Here is a 23,479-nt window from a genome sequence, read left to right as displayed (position 1 = left end):
GGCATGCACCAGAATGGCCGCTTTCTGTGTGTTTAATAGGAAAACATTTACTGGTACATTTTAGGCATACATAATGGTATCACTCATTGTAGGGCCGGCCAGGGATGTAGCTCAGTGGCATGGGCCCTGCCTCGCAACCAACCACAAGGTCTTGAATTCAATCCTCAGTACCGGGAAAAAAAAAATTAAAAAACACAAACCCACACATTGTAGGCAATTTGCACCTATACATGATACATCCCGCCTCTTTTTTCCCACTCCCCTCCCCTCCCCTCCCGTGTACAGAAGCTTTGTTTCCATTTTTCCTCCTATGTTCACTTTTTATCTTGTCCTTTCCTTCTTTCTCCCTCCCTCTCCCTTGTTCCCCTTCCCATCTGAACATTTTCTTCCCATTCCCAACATCTATTACACATTTTAGTCCTTATTTCCACTCACACCACAGAAACAATGTGGTATTTAAACATGATATTTAAACTCTTATTTAAGAGTATGGTCTCAGGTGCATGTACTGAGCTATAAATGTCTGAACCTCATCCTTCTCTATGGATGACCACATCTTTATCTGTTAGTTGGCTGATGGGCACTTGGGCTGTTTCCAAGCTCTGGCTATTACAAACTGTCCCTCTACAAACATGAGTGCACATTATCGCTGTGCTATGATGCTTTTAATTCTTTCAAGAAGGTACTAAGAAGGGGAAATGGCTGGGTCCAATGGGACTTCTAACTTTAATTTTTTGAGGAATCTCCACACTGATTTCCACAGTGGTTGCACCAGCCTGCACTCCCACCAACAATGGAGAAGGATTCCTTTCTCCCCACAGCCCCACCAGCATTTGTGATTGGTTGATTTCTTGATAGCAGCCATTCTTTCTGGAGCAACACAGTTTTTAACATAACTTTATTTTGGCTTTAAAGATATTTACCAATAAATATCATGTAGCTTGTATATAGCTTCTACTTATTTAGAAATCCACTGTCTCATCATTTTATCCCACTACTATTGCAAAATTAAGATTACTGCTTTTTGTGGGTTTGTTCGGCAGTGCTAGGGATCTAACCCGGAGCCTTACACATGGTAGGCAAGCACTCTACCACTGAGCTACATCCCCAGCCTCTTCTCAACTTTGTTTTTCCTCGTGAAAGGAAAAATCTCATATAACACAGAGTGAGCATCCCTAATTTGAAAACCCAAAATCCAAAATGCTCCAAGATCTGCTAAAATTTTGAGTGCTAAAATGACATTCAACAGTTAAACAGGTTTTCGAATTTGGGAGCATTTCTGATTTCAAATTTCTACATGCTCAACTGGTAAAGTCTATGGAAATATTCCAAACGCTGCAACACTTCTGGTCCTAAACATTCTGAATAGAAACGCTCAACCTGTAGCAATCACTGCAAAGGAAGTAAGCTGATCTATGTCTTCCTGTGAACTTTTTCCCCTTCTTCTGGTACTTCTTCCAGAGACAGCTCCCTGGCTCTATTCAAATAAGACAGCAATCTGCCACAGTGGAAAGACCACTAGCCCAGGGTACAGGATGACTGGGTTCTGTTTAAAGTTTTGCAGCTTACTAGCTGTATTGTCTTTTCTTGTCTTTTTTTTTTTTGGCAAGACTTGGGATTGAACCCAGGTTGTTGTACTGAGCTTCATCTCCAACTCATTTTAGTTTTTATACTGAGACAGGGTTTCCCTAAGTTACCCAGGTTGGACTCAAACTCTTTAATTCTTTAATCCTAAAAGGTCTTTTTTAAGACAGGGTCTCGCTATGTGGTTCAAGCTGGCTTTGAACTCACTATGTATTTAGGCTGGCCTGGAACTCACTGCGATCCTCCTGCCGCAGCCTCCCAGAGTGCTAGGATTACCAGCCTTTGGTCAGTCTTTTCTAAAACAATATTCTTACAGAGAGCTCTTTGAATTTTTTAAAAGTCATTAAATTTGTGAAAATGTGTGAAAGCGTGTGACCTGTGTGAATGTGACCAGCAGAGAGTCACTGCCCCTGCGGGAAGACCAAAGGAAGAGGACGGGACGGCGAAGCAGACGCTTACTTGCGATGCGGCCAGTGTCTCCAGGTGGTGCAGCCTCTGCAGCACGTTCTGCATGTCCTCCTGCAGCCGCATGAGCACCAGTGCAATCTGCTCGCTGAGGTGGCCTCGAGGGGCCCTGTCCGAGCCCCAGCGCTCGCCGTCGCCTCCGCTCCCCGCTTGTCGGCCCCTGCTCCCCTCACTCAGATGCGGCACCCTGTGCCCTATTTGAAGAGAGGGAAATGTCAGTTTTATTCATGTGCTTTATTCATTTCCTGTTACCTCTTTGAGATCTAATCTCCAATGTAGAGTAGAAGCTACCAGGAAGTATATAAAATAAACTTTTAGCCTATAATCTCAGCACTGGAGAGGCTGAGGCAGGAAGATTGCCTGTTTAAACTATTTACCCAAGGCCAGTTTAAACTACATAGCGAGACCCTGTCTCAAAAAAAAAAAACCTTTTAGGATTAAAGAATTATATAATCTTCCATGTATACTGATGTATTCTTAAAATTTTTTGATAAGATTTCATACACAACATGCTAGTACATGACTTTATGCATATAATTCACAAATTATATATATATATATATATTTTCACAGTGTATGTTAAAAATTTCTTTATAAAAAGGTAACAGTGCCAGGGGCGGTAGGGCATGCTTGTAATCCCAGCACTTGGAAGGCTGAGACAGAGGGATCAGCGTGAGTTTGAGGCCAACCTGGGCACATAGTGAGTTCAAGGCCAGACTGTACTACATAGTGAGACTCTGTTTCAAAAGCAAAAATAAATAAATAATAATAATAATAAAAACAAAAAGGTAACAAGATTGAAAATAAAAGCCTGGGAGGCTGAGGATGGTGGTAGTGCTTATAATGAAGTAGGAGGACCACAAGTTCAAGCCCAGCATGGGGAAGTTAGCAATTAACAAGACCTAGACTCAAAATGTAAACATTTAAAAAATAAAATATAAGGGCCGGTTGGGCCGGGGATTTAGCTCAGTGGTTTCGCCACCTGCTGCACAAGTGGAAGGACCTGAGTTTGATCCCCAAGACCAAAAAAAAGTAAAAAGAAAAGAAAAGGGCCGGGAATGTAACTCAGTATGGAAGTCCTGGGGTCAATCCCTAATACTATTAAAAAAAAAAATCTGTTTTCAGTGCTGAAGAGTAAACCCAGGGTTTCATGCATGCTAAGCATACTATACCACAGACAATAACTTTCTATAACAGCCTTTTTTCCTCTTAATTCTTTTTTACAGTATCTATTAATTCCTTACCAGAAACAATTAAAATGAATATATTCATTTTCTTCCCTACTCTACTCTATTACTTGATCATAGCAAGCCTTTTTTCTTTTCTTTTTTTTTTTCCCTTCTGGGGATTGAACCTAGGGCATCTGCAGTAAGCTATATTCCCTGGCCCCTTCTTTTAATTTTATTTTTTACTTTGATACGGGATCTTGCTAAGTTGCCCAGAATGGCTTTGAACTGCCTACCTATAATAGGGATTATAGGTATGAGCCATCGTGCCCGGTGATTACTATTACATTTATTTTTACAATGTTAAATTCCCCTAAGTGGGGAAATGTGGAAAAGATAATTCAAATTTTACCTATAAAGGGGGGGGGGGGAGCACAGTTGGAACAGTCAGTGAGTGCTCAGTGGAAAACAGAACAAAAATTTGATTACCTCCAAAAATGTGATAAAAGATTTAGAAATAAAAATCTTTTCCCTGGTACTTCAGAGAACACAGTGCTCCATGCATGGAGTCAAAGGAGAGAACTAGACATGAAGAAAAATTGTTAGATGTTATGTAAGGATAACTTACACCTTTCAGTGGCCTTTACACTGTGCATGTCCTATTGACTTTTCCGCCTAGAACTCCTCCATTTCAGTACTTTACAAAGAGTAGCTCTCGGGGTGAGAACGGCAATGCTTACCTCTCCCTCTTCTGACATTAGAGAGTTCCTCGCTCTCTCCTGCTCGCTTCTCATGGGGTGGTGCTCCACTGTTACTTCTGCCATCTTCTCCTCCATGTTTTACTTCACCTTTTACTGCTACCACCTGCACAGTCCCAATGCTCCCAGTTCCGGGTGGTCCTTGAACATCTTCAGGGAAACCAGAATTTTCCAAGGGTGTGGTGGGATCACCACCCACGTAATAGTGAAATGGTCCAATGTCTGACGTAAAATTATCTAAAGACTATAAATTTAAAATGGTATTTGGTCAAAAACTGTACATATATACACCACAAAGTTTTCATGGTAAAAGAAACAATGTTCTTTCATGTTATGACTGGAAATATTCTTTTTCCTAAGAAACTCTTGGATTCACATTTAGTTTCCAGTTGGCAAGAAACACTGGGCTACAAGACACTTTGCCCGTGCGCAAGGGGCTGAGTTTTGGCAGTGAATCCGCACAGATCCATAGATTATTGAAGAAATATGTAAATGCCAGTAAAGTCTGACTAAATACTACAGCGAATGTTTGAGGTTTTTATTGTAGTAGGAGACTCGTTGCCTTTTTCCTCCTCAAAATACTCCCCCATTACTTGAAACACACTTATCCCATCACTCTTTCCGTTTTCTGAATTAGTTCTGGAAGAACTTGTTTGTGTCTTTAGTTGGCCTGTCATGGCAGCCTCGATTCCTCAATCAATTAAAAACATGATCTTTCGTGGTCCGTAAGATGCATGGTGCCAAATTCAGTGAATGAGGTAGAGGAAAACAAACAGTAATGTTTTTATTGGACAAAATTGCTGTAAACATTAGATCAACAAGGAATGATCATAAAATCTGGTAAATGTTTTAAAAATTGAGTACAGGGCTGGCGATTTAGCTCAGTGGTTCTGGTGCCTGCCTCACAAGTGCAAGGTCCTGAGTTTGATCCCCGGTACCAAAAAAAAAAGAAAAAGTAAAATATTTCGGGGCCGGGGATTTAGCTCCGTGGTTTCACCGCCTGCTGCGCAAGTACAAGGACCCGAGTTCGATCCCCGGTACCAAAAAAAAAAATTGAGTACAGTAAAAGACAAATTGCAGGGGCCGGGGATTCAGCTCAGTGGTTCCACCGCCTGCCTCGAAAGTGCAAGGACCCAAGGAGTTCGATCCCCGGTACCAAAAAAAAAAAAAGTTGCCATTAATCCCCCTCAAAAATATTCCTCCTTATTTTGAACACATTTACCCCATCATTCTTGGCAATATGATTTTAACTATAGTAAGTTTTTTAACACTTACTGTATTTTTTTTAGTCACTATTTGTAATGCTTATCTTAGTTACTACAATAAACTCGAAGAATACTATGAAGATCCCTGCCTGCAAGAAGCGTACAGCCTTAGTAAGAGGAGGCAGTGAAGATTATTACAATAACACTCCATAAGTTTTATTAAAGTTCTATTAAACTTTAATGAAAAAGATAAGCTACAGGAGCTCAAAGGAGAAGCACCTAAACCATACTGAGGCTGGGTAGAAACTTGGTCAGGAAGCCCTTGAAGAAATGACAGAAACTGTGACTGGAAGAACAAACAAGTAGAATCCATGTAATGACAGCATGAATAAAACAGCTGAGATATAGGATGCTTTGAGAACTTTTAAGATTAAAGAATCAACATGCCTTAAAAAGACTGAATGTGGGGTTAAAGTAAGGGAGAGTCTCTGGGGACAAGAAGGTCTAGTGATACTGAGCAAGCTAAGCAATGTGGATGAAAAGGAGATTTCAGGGAACAGAAAGAGATGATGGTGGTCACGGGTAAGTTAAATGTGAGGTCCCTAGGGATGTCTAGTAGGGCACGTGCAATTCCAAAGAGAAATAAAACACTGGGTTTATCATTTCAAGAGTCTTCAGCCTGTGAGTGATGGCTGAAACCAAGGAAGCAATAACTAGGGTTATTTTCCCGAAAACATTAAATTTAAGGATTCAACAGAAAAAGAAAACCGTAAGAGGAAGCCTACAAGAAACCTGAGAGGTTAAAAACAACCAACCCCTATCACACAAAAGACAGCTTTAAAAGAATGGTACAATGGAGTATTTTCAAGGAGACCTTAGCTAATATTGTTTAATGGTATTCAAGGAACCGGAAATACAAAGTAACTTTTCTATTTAGCAACAGAGACGTGTTGGCAAGTATGGCAAAAATCTGACTAAGGTAAATGAATACAATACATGAATACAAAAAAAACACCTGGTCATAAAGTGAAGGAAAGAGGTAAAACAACAGTTAGAAGGTATCACCAAGTTAAGTGAATATTTTCTTTCAACGACAGAAGGGCTATGAATGTGTATTTTGAGAAGAAAGAGCCAGAAGAGAAACAATGGTGGTGGATGGTGATGGTGTAGAAAGGGTAGGAAAGATGAAACCCCGAAGGAGGAGGAATCAGCAATGCAGAGAAACGGGAAGATCATGTCATGCTTTGAGGTGGCAAGAAGGTGGCAAAGAGTGAAGAGGAGCAGCTTACAGTCAGTTAAAGAAGGAAGAGTCATGGCACAAAATCCAAGGAGCAGCAGCCTCGTGGCTTCTGTCTCCTCTGAACAGCAGACGGCAGAGTATCGGATGAGAGGAAGGGAAGAGGGCTGGACTGACGACCATACACCCCAGTTCTACTGGCACTGGAGCTCTGCACCCGGTGTGGTCTGCAGACCCCAGCAGCAGCATCACTGGGGACTTGTAAGAAATGCCCACCTTTCAGAACGGGACCTAGGAAATACTCAACTTACCTAGCTTGCCTGAAAACAAAAACTTTGAAATAAAAAAAGACTGTTTCAAACAGTAATTTAAGTGGGCTGAGGCAACAGAAAGCATGTGGTCCTCAGCCAGGTACGGTTGCATGCCTGTAATCCCAGCACTCTAGAGACTAAGGCAGGAGGATCACAAATTTGAGTCCATCCGGGACAACTTAAAGAAACCCTGTCTCAAAATACAAAATAAAAAGGAGGGAGGGCTGGGAATGTAGCTCACTGTAAAGGTCTTGGGTTCAATCTCCAGGCCCATTTAAAAAATTAAAATAAGAAAAGCAAGCAAGCACAGAATCCTCCATCACCTCGTGGATTCGGTAAGACCAGGGGTGTAACACAGCGCTTTTGGACAAGGAACTCCACAGAAAGGACAAAAACCAAGGTAATATAAATACCAGCAGCAAGGCAAAAAAGATCACTGCGTGCAACAGCACTACAAAAGTCCTGAAAAAAGATTCAAATATTTACTTTTTTTTAAATAATGATTTATCCAAATCATCTGTCATAAGAAGTTGAAAGTAATATGGTAAAGTAATAATTTTAAAAAGGTGGGCGGGGGATTTAGCTCAGTGGTTTCGCCGCCTGCTGCGCAAGCACAAGGACCCAAGTTTGAGCCCCGGTACCAAAAAAAAAAAGGTTTTAAGTATATCAACAGGTAGGCTAAATATCTCAATGGTAAGATAGTGAGAGGAAGTCTGAGGACAAATTAATAATGGCTCCTTGGGCCAGGGTTTCGCTCAATGGTTTCGTCACCTGCTGCGCAAGCACAAGGGCCTGAGATCGATCCCCGGTACCAAAAAATAATAATAATAATAATGGCTCCTTAGAGCAAGGTTTCCTTCAGGAAGAGACGCCTGAGGCAGGTGTAAAGGACCACAGGCATTAATGCATGGACTGGGAAGGCAGCGTCTTCCAGGCCAAATGGACAGAAAGGTGAAGAACAGCGCAGGTCAGGGCGGGTGTTGAGCAAAACCCCAACAGCAGAAAGGTCTTATTTACATAAGATCCAGACACAGCCAGCCCTACGAAGGCTTTCAGCCAGTTGCTGCTTTATAGAGAAAACAGGAGCAAAACTACAGTTTAGTACCGGGCTAATTCCTGAGATTTAACCCTACCCAATCTCTTCGCTGCACTGTGCGGACTGCACTTGAGATTGTAGTCCTCCTGCCTCAGCCCCAAGCGTTGGGCTTAAAGATGGGGCCACCACACCTAGCCAAAAAGGGATCTGAGTTTTTATTGTTTTCCATTTTCACTTTCACCAATTTTAGTTCATTCTCAGTTTGTCCTCGTCATCATTTTTCCCATGTGTGCTATTTGTTTATGTTTCTGCTTAGTTAAGAAATACTTTGTTTGCATGTTTTTACTTGTGTTTTGTTTTTGGTATTGGGGATCGAACTTGGGACCTTGTGCTTGGGAGGCAGGCGGCAGAACCACTGAGCTAAATCCCCAGACCAAAGCTAGGTTTTTTTCCTTTTTTTTTTTTTTTTTTTGCATGTTTTTAAAAGTGAAGAAAATTTAAGAATTATATTCAGTTGCATTATGAATTGAAAAAGAGAGGAAGGGGCCGGGGAGTTAGCTCAGTGGTTCCGACGCCTGCTGCACAAGCGCAAGGTCCCGAGTTCGATCTCCGGTACCAAAACAAGAAAAAAAGAAAAAGAGAGGAAAACATAAAACGTGAAAATGATTATTGCAGAGGGAAAAACTACAAGGTTTTCTCTAAGACACAATGAAACTGCATTAGAGCAGGAAGAAGGAAAGAGTGGGGAAAGGATGTGAAACTGTCGAACAGAAATACAGCTGTCACTGTTTTCAGAAAACGTTAAGTTTAAAAAAAACCCTAGGGCCGGGGATTTAGCTCAGTGGTTCCACCACTTGCCTCGCAAGCAGAAGGTCCTGAGTTCGATCCCCGATACCAAAAAAAAAAAAAAAAATGTTCATTAAAAAAAACCCTCATGGACATAAATTTTTTTCATATTTCTCTTCTAATATTAAATCTTAATTAACTGAAATTTGAAGATTATTTCCACAACAATTTTAGTCCAATGGATTACAATCAATGTGAAGACAGACTGCTTTAAAACTGTTCAATTTTCTTCATTACTCAATGTGTCAAACACATTGCATCCTCATCCCATCTTCTCAGGATTCTTATAAATTAATTTAAACAATTAATTAGAATACTCTAAATTATTATTCTGTGAATACTCTAGAATTTTATGTATTTTAATTCACTAAAATAAAAATATGAATGTTTAAATATTTTAGAAGTATGTTTTCAAAGTGATGAACAGCATGTACATCTGCTATTAACAGAAGTTATGCACTGAATTTTGTTATACCACTTTGAAAACTTACCAATCAGAAAATGTCATTTTTACCTCTTCTTGTCCAAACTGCTCCATAGAATCACAGTAAACTTCACTGTCTGAATCACTTGTCAAATGCTGAATCCCTGAAACATCTTCAATATGATCATCATTTATATCTAAATATGAACAAATATCCAGGTAGTATAAGTATATTCTATCAAAAAATACACTTATTTATTCCATTTTCAAAATGGATCAATTCTACATTATGTTCATACTGAAATGTAAATTTGATTTATCAAGTCATACTTTTTTTTTTGGGGTACTGGGGATTGAACTCAGGACCTTGCACTTGAGAGGCAGGCGGCGGAACCACTGAGCTAAATCCCCAGCCCCATACTTTCTTTAACTTACCAAAACTTTCAATTTAGTTGATAGCTTTTATTTGAAAGGATGAAAACGTATTTTGTCAATGAATTCTATGTAGACACTGCCCTGAGAAAATCTTAGAAAACCTAATGACCTTATATGAGAAAACAAACTAATAGTTAGGACTAGCCCTCAATTTGGGATGCAACAATGCAAGTTTGATTACACTAAGAAATGATGTTTCTGGGCTGGCTTCTACAATATTAATAGTTCATCACGTACATAGGCTCACTCCTAGAGCCCTAAAACATGAAAAGGCTGTAACTTTTCTAGGTGACTAGAAAACAAAGGCATCATTTAATCAGAGGTCAAAATAAATAATCAAGAGTAAAAGTAAAAATTTCAAAGATTTTATTCTAAAATGTCATATGATAACACACACACAAAAAGTCTCAATAAAGGGGCTGAGGGTTTAGCTCAGTGTTTCCGCTGCCTGCCTCACAAGCCCAAGGACCCGAGTCTGATCCCTGGTACCAAAAAAAAAAAAAAAACTCAACAAAAATATGAAAATTCTGGCCCTAATCCACTGTCTTTCAAAAATATAAACCCTTATTATTAAACCCTAAAATATTACTTTAAAATATTTTAAAATTCTGAACTATTCCCAAATATCCTAAAATTATTAAAGAATACTATTCACAGGAAAAAGGCTAGACAAAGAAATACCGGGGGACAATACCTTGGTGAACGCAGACAGCAGTTTTTCCAGTTTGCTCCACATTTTGCTCTACAGGTTTTACTTCTTCAGCCCTTCCACCATTCAGGAAAGAAGTGGCCTGAATGCCATCCTGTACATCCTGAATAAAGCTGTCTTTATCATAACCGTTAGTGACAATGACTTCCAAATTCTTATGCTCTCCTGATTTCTTCATCATTTGCTTATCTGTTAAGAAAAATGGCAAGTCATAAAAATTCATAGTAGTCAACTTCTGCATACTGTGTGCTAATATCCATTAGTCATTTCCCCAACCTGAATAATCTCTTTTGAAGGTTTTCTACTTGGGTCAGAGATGGGGAGACCCTTGAAAAGAGATTTATTGTACTCTGAGAGCTCAGCCAAAACCTGTGTTAGCTTCCAAACTCCTTCCATTTCCTGTGAATCTTCTATAATCCCCTTTAAAAAATAATCTCTCGAGGTCTTTACACTTTCTTAGGCACAGGCAAACTGGTACAGAGATGAGATCTAGCACTGCAAAGGGGTCTACAAAGTTGATAAAAAGATCCTTAAAGACTGGAAAGTGAAGGCAAACTAAGTTGTGTGATTTACTCTCATGTCTGTCTCCCTTTTCTAAAACAGTCTTCCCCCAAATCACTGGTAGTACTTAACAAAGCTCCTGGAATGTAGAACCCCACAATTTCAGTGTTCCCTCTTCATCAAAACCCATGCCAGGGGACAACATAAGTACTGCACAGCTCGGTGGCACAGTGCTTGCCTAGCATGTGTGAGGCCTTGGGTTTGATCCCCAGCACCACAAGACAAAGCAACAAGACAAAATTTATGCCTGTATTCTTATTCTTTGAATTCCATTTTATTTTTCATAATTGAGAGTTTAACTTGTTTCCAGTCCTTGGTTATATATGCATTGGAGATAATACCTTAAAGTACTACATGTCCAACGCAGCATTTCATGCAGTACATTTGGAGGAGTGGCCTACTCTCATCAGCCTTCAATTAATACTTATTTCTCTTAAGACTGGTTATCCCTGTTCTCTACAGTAGAGCGCTCCAATCCACAGCAAACCTACGTACAGAGACAACAGCCCATAGCCCACCACTTGTGCTCACTTGACATGGTACCAATCAGCCCAAATGCCTTTGTATCTTCTTATTCAGTACAAAATTACTAACCTATTATCCAAAACTTACCATTACCACTTTGTTCTGCTCCCTTTACTTCCTCCTGAACCTCTTCTTCCTCTGACTCAGCTCCACTATCACTGCTTTCAGCTTTTCCATTAATAGTTTTGGCATTTGGAGTAGAAGTAAGAACATTACCAAGATCTAGAACATGAAATGGCCACTTAATCACTAATGTGCTAATAGAAAATAATGCTGTAATTTACAAATAACTAGTAAAATCACTTTGAATTAAAATATTAGAATTTTATAATTAATAGTATTCTGTCTCTGTACCTATATAAAGAGAAATTCCTTCAATTATCAATCTATAACAAAAATGATAAAGCTATCTTAAGAAAGGGATAGGTTACTTTTAAATTAACATTAATCAAAATAATAAAGTTATAAGCCAGGCATGGTGATACATGCATGTAATCCCAGCACTAAGGAGGCTGAAGCAGGAGGATCACAAGTTTGAGGTCAATCTGGACTATGCAGTGAGATCCTATCTCAAAATGAAATTTAAAAATATAGTAAAAGTATACATAAATGACCTTCATATGTAATAGATGAAGAGATGCTTGCTAACTTGCTGAAAACATGAGATTCAGTCTTACCAGCAATCTCATCGTCATACTGGTACTCCATTTTAAAATCTAGCCCTTTATCATCACGAGGGTTTCAGATCCATAGTCGAACACTTTCGTGTCTTTGTGATGTTTAAATTTTCAAAGTCTCAGTTAACTGTGATCTGTACTCAAGGAAGTAATTGCTGTAATGGTGGTTATACCCCAAGTGTAAAGACGCCAGAGCTTCTCAGTCTAGAAAGTCCCCATCAGTCCCCGGAGAGCTCATCTGCAGGTCTCAGGTGATCTAAGACTGCATTTTCTTAAGGCTCCTTTTAGGACACTAGAGACTTCCCAAAAAGACCAAGGGAGTGATCTTCCTTCATACCTTGTCAGGCTTTATTTTCACTTACACAAATACATTTTGGATGCTGTTCTGCATCCAAAACATGTTTTATTCTAAAATATCCATAGATATTAAGCAGTAAGGCCTATATTCTTATTTAACTCTGCTTAGTTAACAGACCAAAAGAACCAAAACTCAGTTCTTTTCTATTAAGAGAATCATAGCAGTACTATAGTTTGTTTTTGTGGTGCTGGTATCAAACCCATGACCTTGTACATGGAAGGCACACGCTCTGCCTGGGCCTGCTCTGCCCTCAAGTACTGTATTATACACTGCTTGTATGCGCATGTGTGGAGCTGCTATGTACACAAGTATCATCACTTTCTGGTTTTTGTTTTTTTGGTTTATTAGTACATGTGTTACATTCCTTGTGGGAATGACAACCAGAAAAGGCATGAATAACACTAATTAAAACAAAAAGTAGGCCACGCCTAGTTGGCACATGCCTGTAATCCCAGCACTTGGGAGGCTGAGGCAGAAGATCGCTATAAGGTGGAGCTACACATTGAGTTCAAGACTAGTTACAAAGCGAGACCCTGCCTTAAAAAACAACTCATCACCCATGAACATCTTCAACAAAATGTCCCAGGAACTCCCTCACAACCTCAGCAAATTAAAGGTCCTAACAAAATTACCTGATAGCAGTAAAAGCACTAGTGCAATTGTCATAGACGGTAAAGGAATCTCCAATAAGCCCTACTCAACATCTCAAACCAATTAATGTAGCATCCAATATTAAGAGACTTAAGGACAAAAGCCATATGATTATCACAATAGGCAAAGAAAAAATATTTAACAAAATCCAAAACTTCTTCATGATTTAAAAAAACCTGGAGAAGACCAGGGATTTAGCTCAGTGGTTCCGCCACCTGCCTGGCAAGCACAAGGTCCTGAGTTCAATCGCCGGTACCAAAACAAAAACAAAAAACACTGGAGAAACTAAGAATACAAGAGAATTTCCCACTGTTTGACAAAGGGCTGCTGGAAAACTCACAACTAGCATCTTTATGTCAAAACACTCCTCAGAAGGTGAGCATGGTGCCGCAAGCTATTCAAGAGAAACTATAATTGAGCCCAGGCAAGAAGCCCAGCCCAGGGATTTGAGGTCATAATGGACAACATAGTAAGATCCTGTCCTAAAACAAAAAGCCTACTAAAATAAGGTGCAAGCCAAAGTCCTCTGTGCTTGCCATCTGTTACAGTTTAGATCTAAAGTGATCCCCAAAGTCTCCCATGTTTGGAAGGTGACTGGGTCGTCAGTGGGTTACTCTGATGGGTTCAAAGCCTCATGTGCTGTCAGGAAGTGGCTCCTGGTCTGAAGAGGCGGCCCTAGGAGCTGCTCGGAAGGGTGTTTCTGTCCCCGGCTCCCCCCTTTTCTCTGCTTCCTGGCTGCATGGGTTGCGCAGTTTTCCTCCCCATGCCCTTCCACTCTGCCAAACCTGCCTTGGAGCCAATCTGTCATGAAACCTCGAGCCAAAATCACCCTCTCCTCCTTCAAGTTTTGAGGGGTACATCTACTGTCCCAGAGGTGGGAACATGACAAACATGCCACCCTTAATATTATACTCCAAGTTCTAGCCAGGGGAGTTGGGCAACAACAAAATAAGAGGCGCTCAGATTAGAAAGGATGAAGTAAAATGATCTCTTTACAGATGGATGGCACATAAAGAAAATCCTAGAGAATACACAGAAAAACTGCTAAACAGCTCCATGAGTTTGTTTGTTTGTTTTTTGGTACCGGGGATCAAACTCGGGACCTTGCACTTGCAAGGCAGGCACTGGAACCCCTGAGCTAAATCCCTGGCCCTAAACAGCTCCATGAGAATGCAACACAAAAGATCAACTGCACTTTTACAAACTAACAGTGAAATGAAAATGAAATCAGACAATCCAATTTACAGTAGCAACAAAAGGATAAAATATTTAGGAATACATTTAAAAGAAGATATAAAACACTGCAAATGACAAAACACGGTACAAAGAAAGTGAAGATCTAAAATATGGAAAGACAGCACATGTTCATGACTATTGAAATGGCAATACTTCCCAAAATGATCTACAAATTCCTTGCAATTCCTATCAAAACCCCAGGTAACTTTTATGCAAAATGGATAAACATTTTAAAAATCATAAGAAAATGAATCCAGTATCAAGAATGACCACAGCACTCTGGAAAAGAACAAAATTAGAGTACTCATACTTCTAATTTCAACTTACTGTATTTATATTGTGAAAGGCTGTGTGAAATTGATACACCTGTTAAACCAGGCCTAAACAGCTACATTTTGTTTTGTTTTGTTTTTTGTAACTGCCGATCGAACTCAGGACCTTGGACTTGGCAAGGCAGGCGCAGAACCACTGAGCTAAATCCCCAGCACCTAAACAGCTACTTTTAATGTTTTGTTTCGTTTTGTTTTTAAAGTGAAGATTGCAAACTGGTTTGCAATTAGGCAATTCTTATAAGATTATAAATATCTGTAATTCTAAAAAAAAAGAATAGAAGGAAAAAATGGAAACAAAGCTTCTGTAAATAAGCAAGGAAAGGCGGGTCAAAGGGAGGGGAGAGGAATGGGGGAAAAAGCAGAAAGATATGTCATGCACAGCTACAAATTCTCTATGATGAATGCTAATGTGTATCTAAAATATACCAATAAATGTTTTGCTTCAAAAAAATAAGTAAGTGGCCTGGGGATTTAGCTCAGTGGCACACCTGCCTGACAAGCACAAGGTCCTAAGTTTGATCCCCAGTATCACCAAAAAATAAATAAATAAATACCTGTAATTCTACTTCCAATATTATTTCTTACAGATATTATTCCATGTATGTAAAATGGTATTATGTACATAGTTACTCTCAGCAGAATTTTTTGAAGATCAACAAGAGAAAATGATCTACATGTCCATCCGAATGGCTCAGGTTAAATAAGCTGTGTTTGGGTCCACCATTCCTGACTTACAACCCTTAGATCCATATATATATATATTTTTTTTTTTTTTTTTCAGTACCAGGGATTGAACTCAGGTCCCTGCACTTGCAAGGCAGGCACGGTGCCACTGACCTACACCCCTGGCCCAATCCAGATGTATTTTGAAACCACAGGTTTTCTAGTTGTGCAAAGGTGATATGGTATACTACATAACTGCAACAGAGACTCAAGCACCTGTCACTAAGAAATTAGTACTAAGGTTTTTGCAGAAAAACATGTGAATAGCTTTATTTTATTCATCTATTTATTTATTTTTTGAGACAGGGTCTTGCTACACAGTTCAGGCTGGCCTCGAACTCACCATGTAGCCCAGGTGGCCTTGAACTGGTAGCAATCCTCCTGCCCCAGCCTCCTGAGCACGGGGACTACAGGTGTGCACCACCATGCCCAGCTTCTTCCCTGTTTTGCACTTACTTGTTCCAATATCTGCCTCTGCCACCACGTTAGACACTACTAAAGTAGATCTAGATGTATTCCCCTCTGCAGTCCAACAAAATGGCTAACACAGAGAAAACATCTCACTTTCATTTCCTTAAGTGAATAAGCACAAAGGACAAAGAGAACTATTTGTTAATATTTGACTCCTCTAAGAAAATCAGATATAAAAAGGTGTGGTACATAGTTATACCCAGTATTAGTTGTATATGGTTTATTACCATGACAGACAAAAACTACAAAGCTTTATTACACTACAAGAAAATTACTGCTGTGAAATAATGAAACATTTCTGTCAGTTATTAAAAGGTGCTTTATAAACAAGGATGCAGGATAATTTCTAATTATTCAATTTTCATTTAAATTTACTCTGTAGTTTTAAGATGATTCTCTAAAACTAAAAAATAAAAATTTTTTCTGAGACAGGGTCTTACTTTGTAGTGTAGGCTGGCCTTAAACTCATGACAATCCTCCTGCCTCAGACTCAGGGGTGGTGGAATTACTTTTAAAAAATTTAAAGAGCAAATGTTTACAATTATTACCATAAAATTTTGCATTTTATTAAACTCCTGCTACTAAGCAAAACAAAACTCTTAATCATTTTGTTTTGGGTTTTTTTGGTACCAGGGATCGAACTCGGGACCTTACGCTTGCGAAAACTCTTAATCTTTTACTGAAAAAATGAAAAAAAAAGTTAAATTCACTGATCCCTTATTTTAGCTTGCTGTATTAAAGAGTTAACCTATACTGTAAATATCCATTTTAAAATTTGATGGAAAATCATTTAACCCATGGCATTGTTAATATATAAACCACAACAGAAAATAATTCATCAAAACAAAATTATGGCCTGGTGGTGGTGCATGTCTATAATCCCAGCACTTCACACACTGAGGCAGGAGGAGAATAATGAGTTGAAAACCAGCCTGGGTTACATAGCAAGGCCTTGCCTCAAAATAATTTTTTTTTTAAAATGTGTTATAACTTTGTATAAGCGAAGTAAAGCACCGGGCATGTTTTAGTAACTTAATATTTAAGGCTGAAAACTTAAGGGATTATTGTATTTTGGAATTTTAATATATTTGCTTGGAATGAAAACTCTTAGATGACGACTTGCTGTTATACAAACTTGTGCAGAATTCTTTTGGCATATACATACAGACAAAAGTTTTACATGGATTTCACTATTCCTACCTTCTAAATATTTAGAGATTTTCTCCAGTCGGACTGGCATGTGAAAGTAAAAATAAAAATTAGATATATAAATATTAATGCATGCATAATAACTGGCTAAATTTAAAAATAGGTGAAAGAGTCCAACCTGAGGTTAAATCAGAACTCCTGCCACTCTTTTTGTCTTCTACAATTTCATAAAATGGACCTATGACATGTAGCAATTCTTCAACTTTCTCAGTCATCGGCATAGTTTCAATGATCTGTAATCAAAAAAATGAATATTGTGAAATCAAACTATTAATTTGATCTGTAATAGTATCAAATAATCTATTTCCAATTTAATCAATAATTGATATTTGAGGTTCATCAAGACTTAAGTATCTACCTTACATATTTACTGTATATATGTTCCTAGAAAAGTTTCAAGTATATTCAACATCTACAAGTATTCTCATTTTGAAGACTTATTTTAATAAAAAGTAAACTTTTTATATAAAAAATACTATATAATAATTTATAAATTGTGCATTAAAAACTAGGGGCTTTAATTAAATTACAGAAAAGTACAGGGTTACAATACAATTATGACATCCATTCTTTTTTTTTTTTTTTTTGGTACTGGGGATCGAATTTGGGACCTTGTGCTTGAGAGGTAGGCGGTGGAACCACTGAGCTAAATCCCCGGCCCTCCATTCTTTTTTTTAATGACGTCTATTCTTTAAGATGTTTCTGAAAGAGTAGAAAATAAAGTAGGAAACAGTAATAACTTGCAAGAACCTCCAAAATTATGTGTCAAGATAGTTTAAAAAGCAAGATAAATTAATGGAAAGGCATTCAATTTAATAGCCATTGATTGGTGACTGGTTAGAGAAATTAAAGTATTTCCTACAAGGAATATTGTGCAGATATTAAAGTCAGCATTGGGCTGGGGATTGAGCTCAGTGGTTCCCCCACCTGCCTTGCAAACACAAGGTCCCGAGTTCGATCCCTGGTACCAAAAAAACCAGTCAGCATTGTTTGTGTTGATTAGAAAAATAGCCGTAATTTTTATATATGGGGGGGAAGCTAGCTACTTCACAATATATTAATGATGCCAGTACTATTTCCTTTTCTTTTTTAATAAAAGGATGTATACATCCTTTCTGAATCAATCTACAAATTAAAATTTAACATGATTACCACTCAAGTGAAAACACATGAAGACTAAATTTTCATTTTATATCTTTTATATGTTTAGAATTTTTTGATTATATTATTTTTATTATCAAAATGAACACATGCATTGGTTTTAAGCAAGCAAAATCCTTTATCCTTCTTGTATATTTTTCCATCTTATCTAGTTTTTAACTGGCCACTGTGAATCTTTAAAACTTGTAGCAGCCCTGGATTTCCTGCTCATTCTCCCTGCTTTACTGTTGATTTTCTGCGTGTCCTCCATAGAACATAAACTCAGTGAAAGGGAGCCTTTGTCTAATTTTGCTCCTCCTATTTTGTAGTATCCAGCACACAGCAGGAATAGGGTGAACAAACTAGTTTAAAGCGAAAAGTTCTCGTTCAAATCTGCTTTGACGTCGAGGACAGATACAGAACCGACCATCGCTAACCCATGGTGATGAGCAACGGACTCTGGGCTGAGGCAACGCCCATCACACCCCCAGTTTCACCATGTGGAGGAAGGGAAGAGAGCAGAGTGTCGACTCAGAATGGATTATGTTAGCAACTGGTTTTAGTGACTATGCTTTAAATTTACAGCTCATAGTTATCTAACTGCTGCTCATATCAATGGACAGGAGGGAAAGAAGGGTTTACAAATCACAAAATTTCCTTTTGCTAAAGGAAATAGCTACTACAAGGCTGGGATCATAAGGGGCAATTTTATAACTTTATACTGTGAGATACTTAATTGGTAATATATTTGGGTTCTAATAATAATTCTGAGAATTAGATCCAAGCCAAAAACTAAAACCATGGGCCGACATATATTTTGACATAACCAAGCTCGTGGCTAATGCGTGGCAGACACAATTCAAACGCACCCATACGAAGGCCAGCCTGGGGCAACCTGGTTGGGCAGCCACCAGCACGCCCTGACCCCACCGAGCTTGGCCTCGGGCTTCCTCTGTCTTAGTTCTCTCATTCAAACCCTGCCCCCCACAAAACCTTTCTCCAAGTCTCCCTAAGACTCTGGAGCTGCTCAATTTAGTCTTTGGGTTTTTCACACCTTATAAGGGAAGAGAATGAACTACGAATTGTCAGAACTCAGTAGATGGAGTATATCCCAGCAAGAACCACAGAATAAACTATAATTTCAATGAACTAGAACATCAGTAACTGATACAGAAATAAAATAAACAGCTATCACAAGATATAAAGAACTTAGAAAACTCTGTGAAGAAGAAACTTCAAAAATCAGCAATTAAAAAACAGTGTTTTTAACCATTTGCCAAAATTCTCCCCTTGCCAGCAATGCTTAAATCTAAGATATGCACACACATGCACAGGCATACAAGAGACACAGAGAGACAGACAACTAAACATAGGCAAACCTTAGTCCAGTAACTGCCGCTTCTCCTCAAAGACTTCTTTCTTCCTTTGGCAGTACTGAGGATCGACCAGGGCCTCATCCACACTAGGCAAGCACCTACCACTGAGCTACAGCTCCCTCCCTAGCCCTCCTCAGGTCTCACATGGAATTTTGAAAAAACATTTTTTTGGTGGTGCCGAGAATGCAGGCACATCCTATCACTGAACTACATCCACAGCCCCCCTTTCCTTTGATACAGGGTCTCACTGTATAGTTCAGGCTGCCCTTGAACTCAGCAAGGTGACCCTCCTGCCTCAGCCTCCCAAGTGCTGGGATTACAGCCGTCCACACCACACCTGGCTCCTTTTTTATTTTTAAGAGTTTTGCAAAGTTGCTTGAGCTGCCCTTGAACTTGTGACCCTCCTGTTTCGGGCCCCCAGAGTGACTGGGATTTCAGGCCTGTTCCAACACACCCAGTTTAAAGTTTTAAGGCAATTAAATTAATTCAGTATATCATAACCTGTCCAAATGAAGAATGTTTTAACACAAATATTTGGTAAGATACATGGATTCTATAACAGTATTCAAAGCACAGTAATTTTTCTGTACTTATCCAACCCCTTCCTAATTGAGAGACATCATTTTTAGATGATAAAAATATACTAGAAACGTACACACTTGTTTTATTGAAGCAAAGACTATAAATTCCCCAGGCTTGTGGGGGATGTCTAAGAAAAACACACCTTTTACAGCCATCCAAATCTCGGGCTGTACTCTCTGTTCGACAGTCTCAGTAACCACTGATTCACGGTCGTGGGCGGTTCTGGCCTTTTGAGGACTATCGGTATCGATCCTGAATATGCCGGACTCATTACTGCACTCCAAGAAGCTGGCACTCTGACTTCTCCCTCGATCTCCTAACCATAGCTGTAATGAGTCAAACCTGAAAAGTCAGCCCCCAGTACTGAGAGAAGGCCGGGGTTCTAGCCACCACTAACTCTCAGGTTCTAGGTGCGGTAACTCCCAGGCCCTGCCCTCCATGAGGCCTTGCTCTAATCCTCCTAGTACTGTGGTAATCCCGCCTTTTAGAAACCCTGAAATAGTCAGTCTGGGTCACCCTGGGGCATTTGCACTCGTGCTTCCAACATGCAGCCAAGGCTGAGGACTGTGCACTGATGGCTCCTTAAATTGCAGAGACATATGCACACATATTATTCAAGTGTTGGCTCAATACTCCAGAAAACTCCAAAGACAATGTGTAAAATGTATACAAAACATATTATTTATACCTCACCGTAATTTTGAAGAAACATGGATATTTACCTCAGAACCACATTACCTATTTCCTCAAAGCTAAGAGAATTTTTGTTTCTAGCAACTTTTTCAGTGATACTTTTATAAATTATGAAAAATAATTTTCTACCAAACATCAATTATAAAATATAAAGTAACAAAGTCTTTGAAACCTCAAATGCAAAAATATAAAATAAGATTGATACTCTAAAGACCAATTCTAGGGCCAGGAATTTAGCTCAGTGGTTTTGCCACCTGCCTCGCAAACGCAAGGACCCGAGTTTGATCCCCAGTACCAAAAACAAAAAAGATTACCAAACAGAATTAGATTTCGGGCCGGGGATTTAGCTCAGTGGTTTCACCACCTGCTGCGCAAGCGCAAGGACCCAAGTTCGATCCCCTGTACAAAAAAAAGAAAATGTTCTTTCATGGACCAGGGATTTAGCTCAGTGGTTCCAGTGCCTGCCTCGCAAGTGCAAGGTCCGGACTTCGATCCCTGGTACCAGACAAAAAAAAAAAAAAAAAGGTTCTATCAGAATTAGATTTCACAACTTATGACCCATGTCCACCATAAAAGTCGTCTTTTATAAAAAATCTTTTAAGGGCCAGGGATTTAGCTCAGTGGCACCTTGCCTGCTTTGCAGGTATAAGGTCCTGAGTTTGATCCCTGGTACCAAAAAAAGTCTTTAAGATCATCTTTAAAATCCATGATTTGTTCATAAATGTGTTCCTCAAAACAATGCCTTAGATAAACTTAAAGAGCTAGTTAACAAGAGATATCCCCCCTCAGTGATTGGTAGAGAACCTAAAAGTATCCTTATCTTACTCTGCTTTTGAAAGACGTATGCCTTCATAGACAAACACTTGTCACTACCAAGTCCACTGATGGAGACATAGTAATTTATGAGACAGAACTTGTAAAAGAACCTTGTTGTAAAAGAATCTTGTTAACTATTTCTCTTAATAAAATGTTGCAAAGCATAAATGTTTTCAAGACAGTCCTGGTACTTCTCCAACTCCTGAGTAATAATTTTTCAAGATTTCTATTCCTAGGGGCCGGGGATTTAGCTCAGTGGTTTCACCACCTGCTGCACAAGTGCAAGGACCTGAGTCCGATCCCCAGTACCAAAAAAAAAATCCTCCCTGCAAAAAGATTTCTATTCCCAAACTTTCTCCTGTAGCCAACCAGAAAAAGGAAACATCAGGGGGTGGGGGGCAGGGGGTGTGACTCTAAAATATCCTATTCCACTGTTATGATTTAGATCTAAAGTGTTCCCCAAAAGCCTCATGTGTTCAGAGATGGGGATTAATTCACTGGTAGAAACTTAGGCTGTGGGACATATCTGAAGGTCGTTGGTCATGAAGGTGTTGGCAGTTGGTTGTGATCTTTGGGACGGTATCTTGTCCCTGGCACCTTACCCTCTGGCTCTTTCTCTCACTCTGCCTCCTGGCTATCATGAAGGAACTGGCACTTCTCCACCACACCCTTCCACCAGGATTTTTCTGCCTGGAAGCCACCCAACCAGGGACTGAAACCGCTGAAATCTTTCCTCCTCTATGTTGTTTTTCTCAGTTATTTGGTCACAAAGGATGACGAACATAAATACAATGTGATATATCTTAAGGAAAAAACACTCATCTTAAGAGGAACTTTAAATAGTCAAATAAGAAGCGGAACAGGGAGGGAGAACAGGGAGAGGGAAGGAGGGAGGGAGAACAGGGAGAGGGGGAGAGGGAGGGAGGGAGGGAGAACAGGGAGAGGGAGGGAGGGAGAACAGGGAGAGGGAGGGAGGGAGAACAGGGAGAGGGAGAGAGGGAGAGAGGGAGAGAGGGAGAGAGGGAGAGAGGGAGAGAGGGAGAGAGGGAGAGAGGGAGGGAGGGAGGAGAAAAAAATGAAAATAGAAGGAAACAAATGGAAACAAATTTTTTGTAAATGAGGAGAAAAGGAGTTGAAGGGAGGGGAGGGGAATGGGAAAAAAGAAGAATCAAAGGCCAGGGATTGTAGCTCAGTGGTGCCGGGCCTTCCGGACAAGCACAAAGTCTTGAGTTTGATCCTCGGTACCGCAAAAAAAAAGAAGAATCAAGATATATCATGTACAGGTACAAATTCCCTATGATGGATGTAATCATTATGTATACCTAACATGTACCAATAAAAAAAGATGAACTTTAATAAAGTAGATAATGGTGTAATAAATTTAATAATCTAGATTCTATAACATATTACAAGCTCCTTGTTCCTTAAAACAAAGCAACTAATTTGTCTGATATAAGTAAATTAGTGTTCTTCTGAATACTTTTATTGTCTATTATGAATTATTTTCCTAACCTTTTTCATTTCTTCCACATATGCAATCATGGCTTCTTCTTTAGTCATATCACCCAGTGAACTCCAAGCATCCCTAGAAATGAAAATAAATACATAATGACAAAATGACTGATTTTCAGTCATGCAGAATACAGTATGTAGTTGATACAATATGATCATTAATTTAAAAGAAGTTCTACAAAAAACTATGTTATAGTTCCAAAGAATTTCTTTAATAAATGTGTCACCTTAAAAAAAAATTTAGCATTCAGTGGCTCTTAAAATACATTTTACCAACTGGCACACTTTGTTGAAAAAATATGGTCTAAAGTGAACTTTTGTCAAACATTTGAAAAGTCTCCAATAGTATTTAAGAATATAAAATGTTAGCCAATTGGGAAAATGGTAGAAGTATCTTGGTAGTTTATGATTCTTTTAAGTACATTAAAAGTCAAATTTTGG

The 23,479-nt window shown here is 39.1% G+C and overlaps 1 protein-coding gene across 8 annotated transcripts in view; it reads right to left on the bottom strand.

Annotated features, from left to right (window-relative positions):
• The window catches only part of Acbd5 (acyl-CoA binding domain containing 5), a 39,220-nt gene that overhangs the window by 9,764 nt on the left and 5,977 nt on the right, over positions 1-23,479 (bottom strand). For 3 of the 8 annotated variants that reach the window (XM_087207265.1, XM_087207258.1, XM_087207260.1), the window contains exons 4-11: positions 23,039-23,111; positions 17,038-17,152; positions 16,911-16,943; positions 11,350-11,484; positions 10,162-10,365; positions 9,123-9,229; positions 3,956-4,217; positions 2,044-2,243 (exon numbers count right to left, since the gene is read on the bottom strand). In XM_087207265.1, coding sequence (XP_087063391.1) covers positions 2,044-2,243; positions 3,956-4,217; positions 9,123-9,229; positions 10,162-10,365; positions 11,350-11,484; positions 16,911-16,943; positions 17,038-17,152; positions 23,039-23,111 — 1,129 coding nt within the window. The remainder of the gene's footprint in view (positions 1-2,043; positions 2,244-3,955; positions 4,218-9,122; positions 9,230-10,161; positions 10,366-11,349; positions 11,485-16,910; positions 16,944-17,037; positions 17,153-23,038; positions 23,112-23,479) is intronic. The other 5 variants (XM_087207262.1, XM_087207261.1, XM_087207259.1 and 2 more) reach the window with 2 other exon arrangements.

The sequence above is a fragment of the Heterocephalus glaber genome, unplaced genomic scaffold, assembly GCF_053883595.1.
Source record: "Heterocephalus glaber isolate CG9 unplaced genomic scaffold, H.glaber_assembly_v1.0 deba00000768, whole genome shotgun sequence".
Taxonomy (NCBI): Eukaryota; Metazoa; Chordata; class Mammalia; order Rodentia; family Bathyergidae; genus Heterocephalus; species Heterocephalus glaber.
This window is presented reverse-complemented; position numbering and strand designations above follow the sequence as displayed.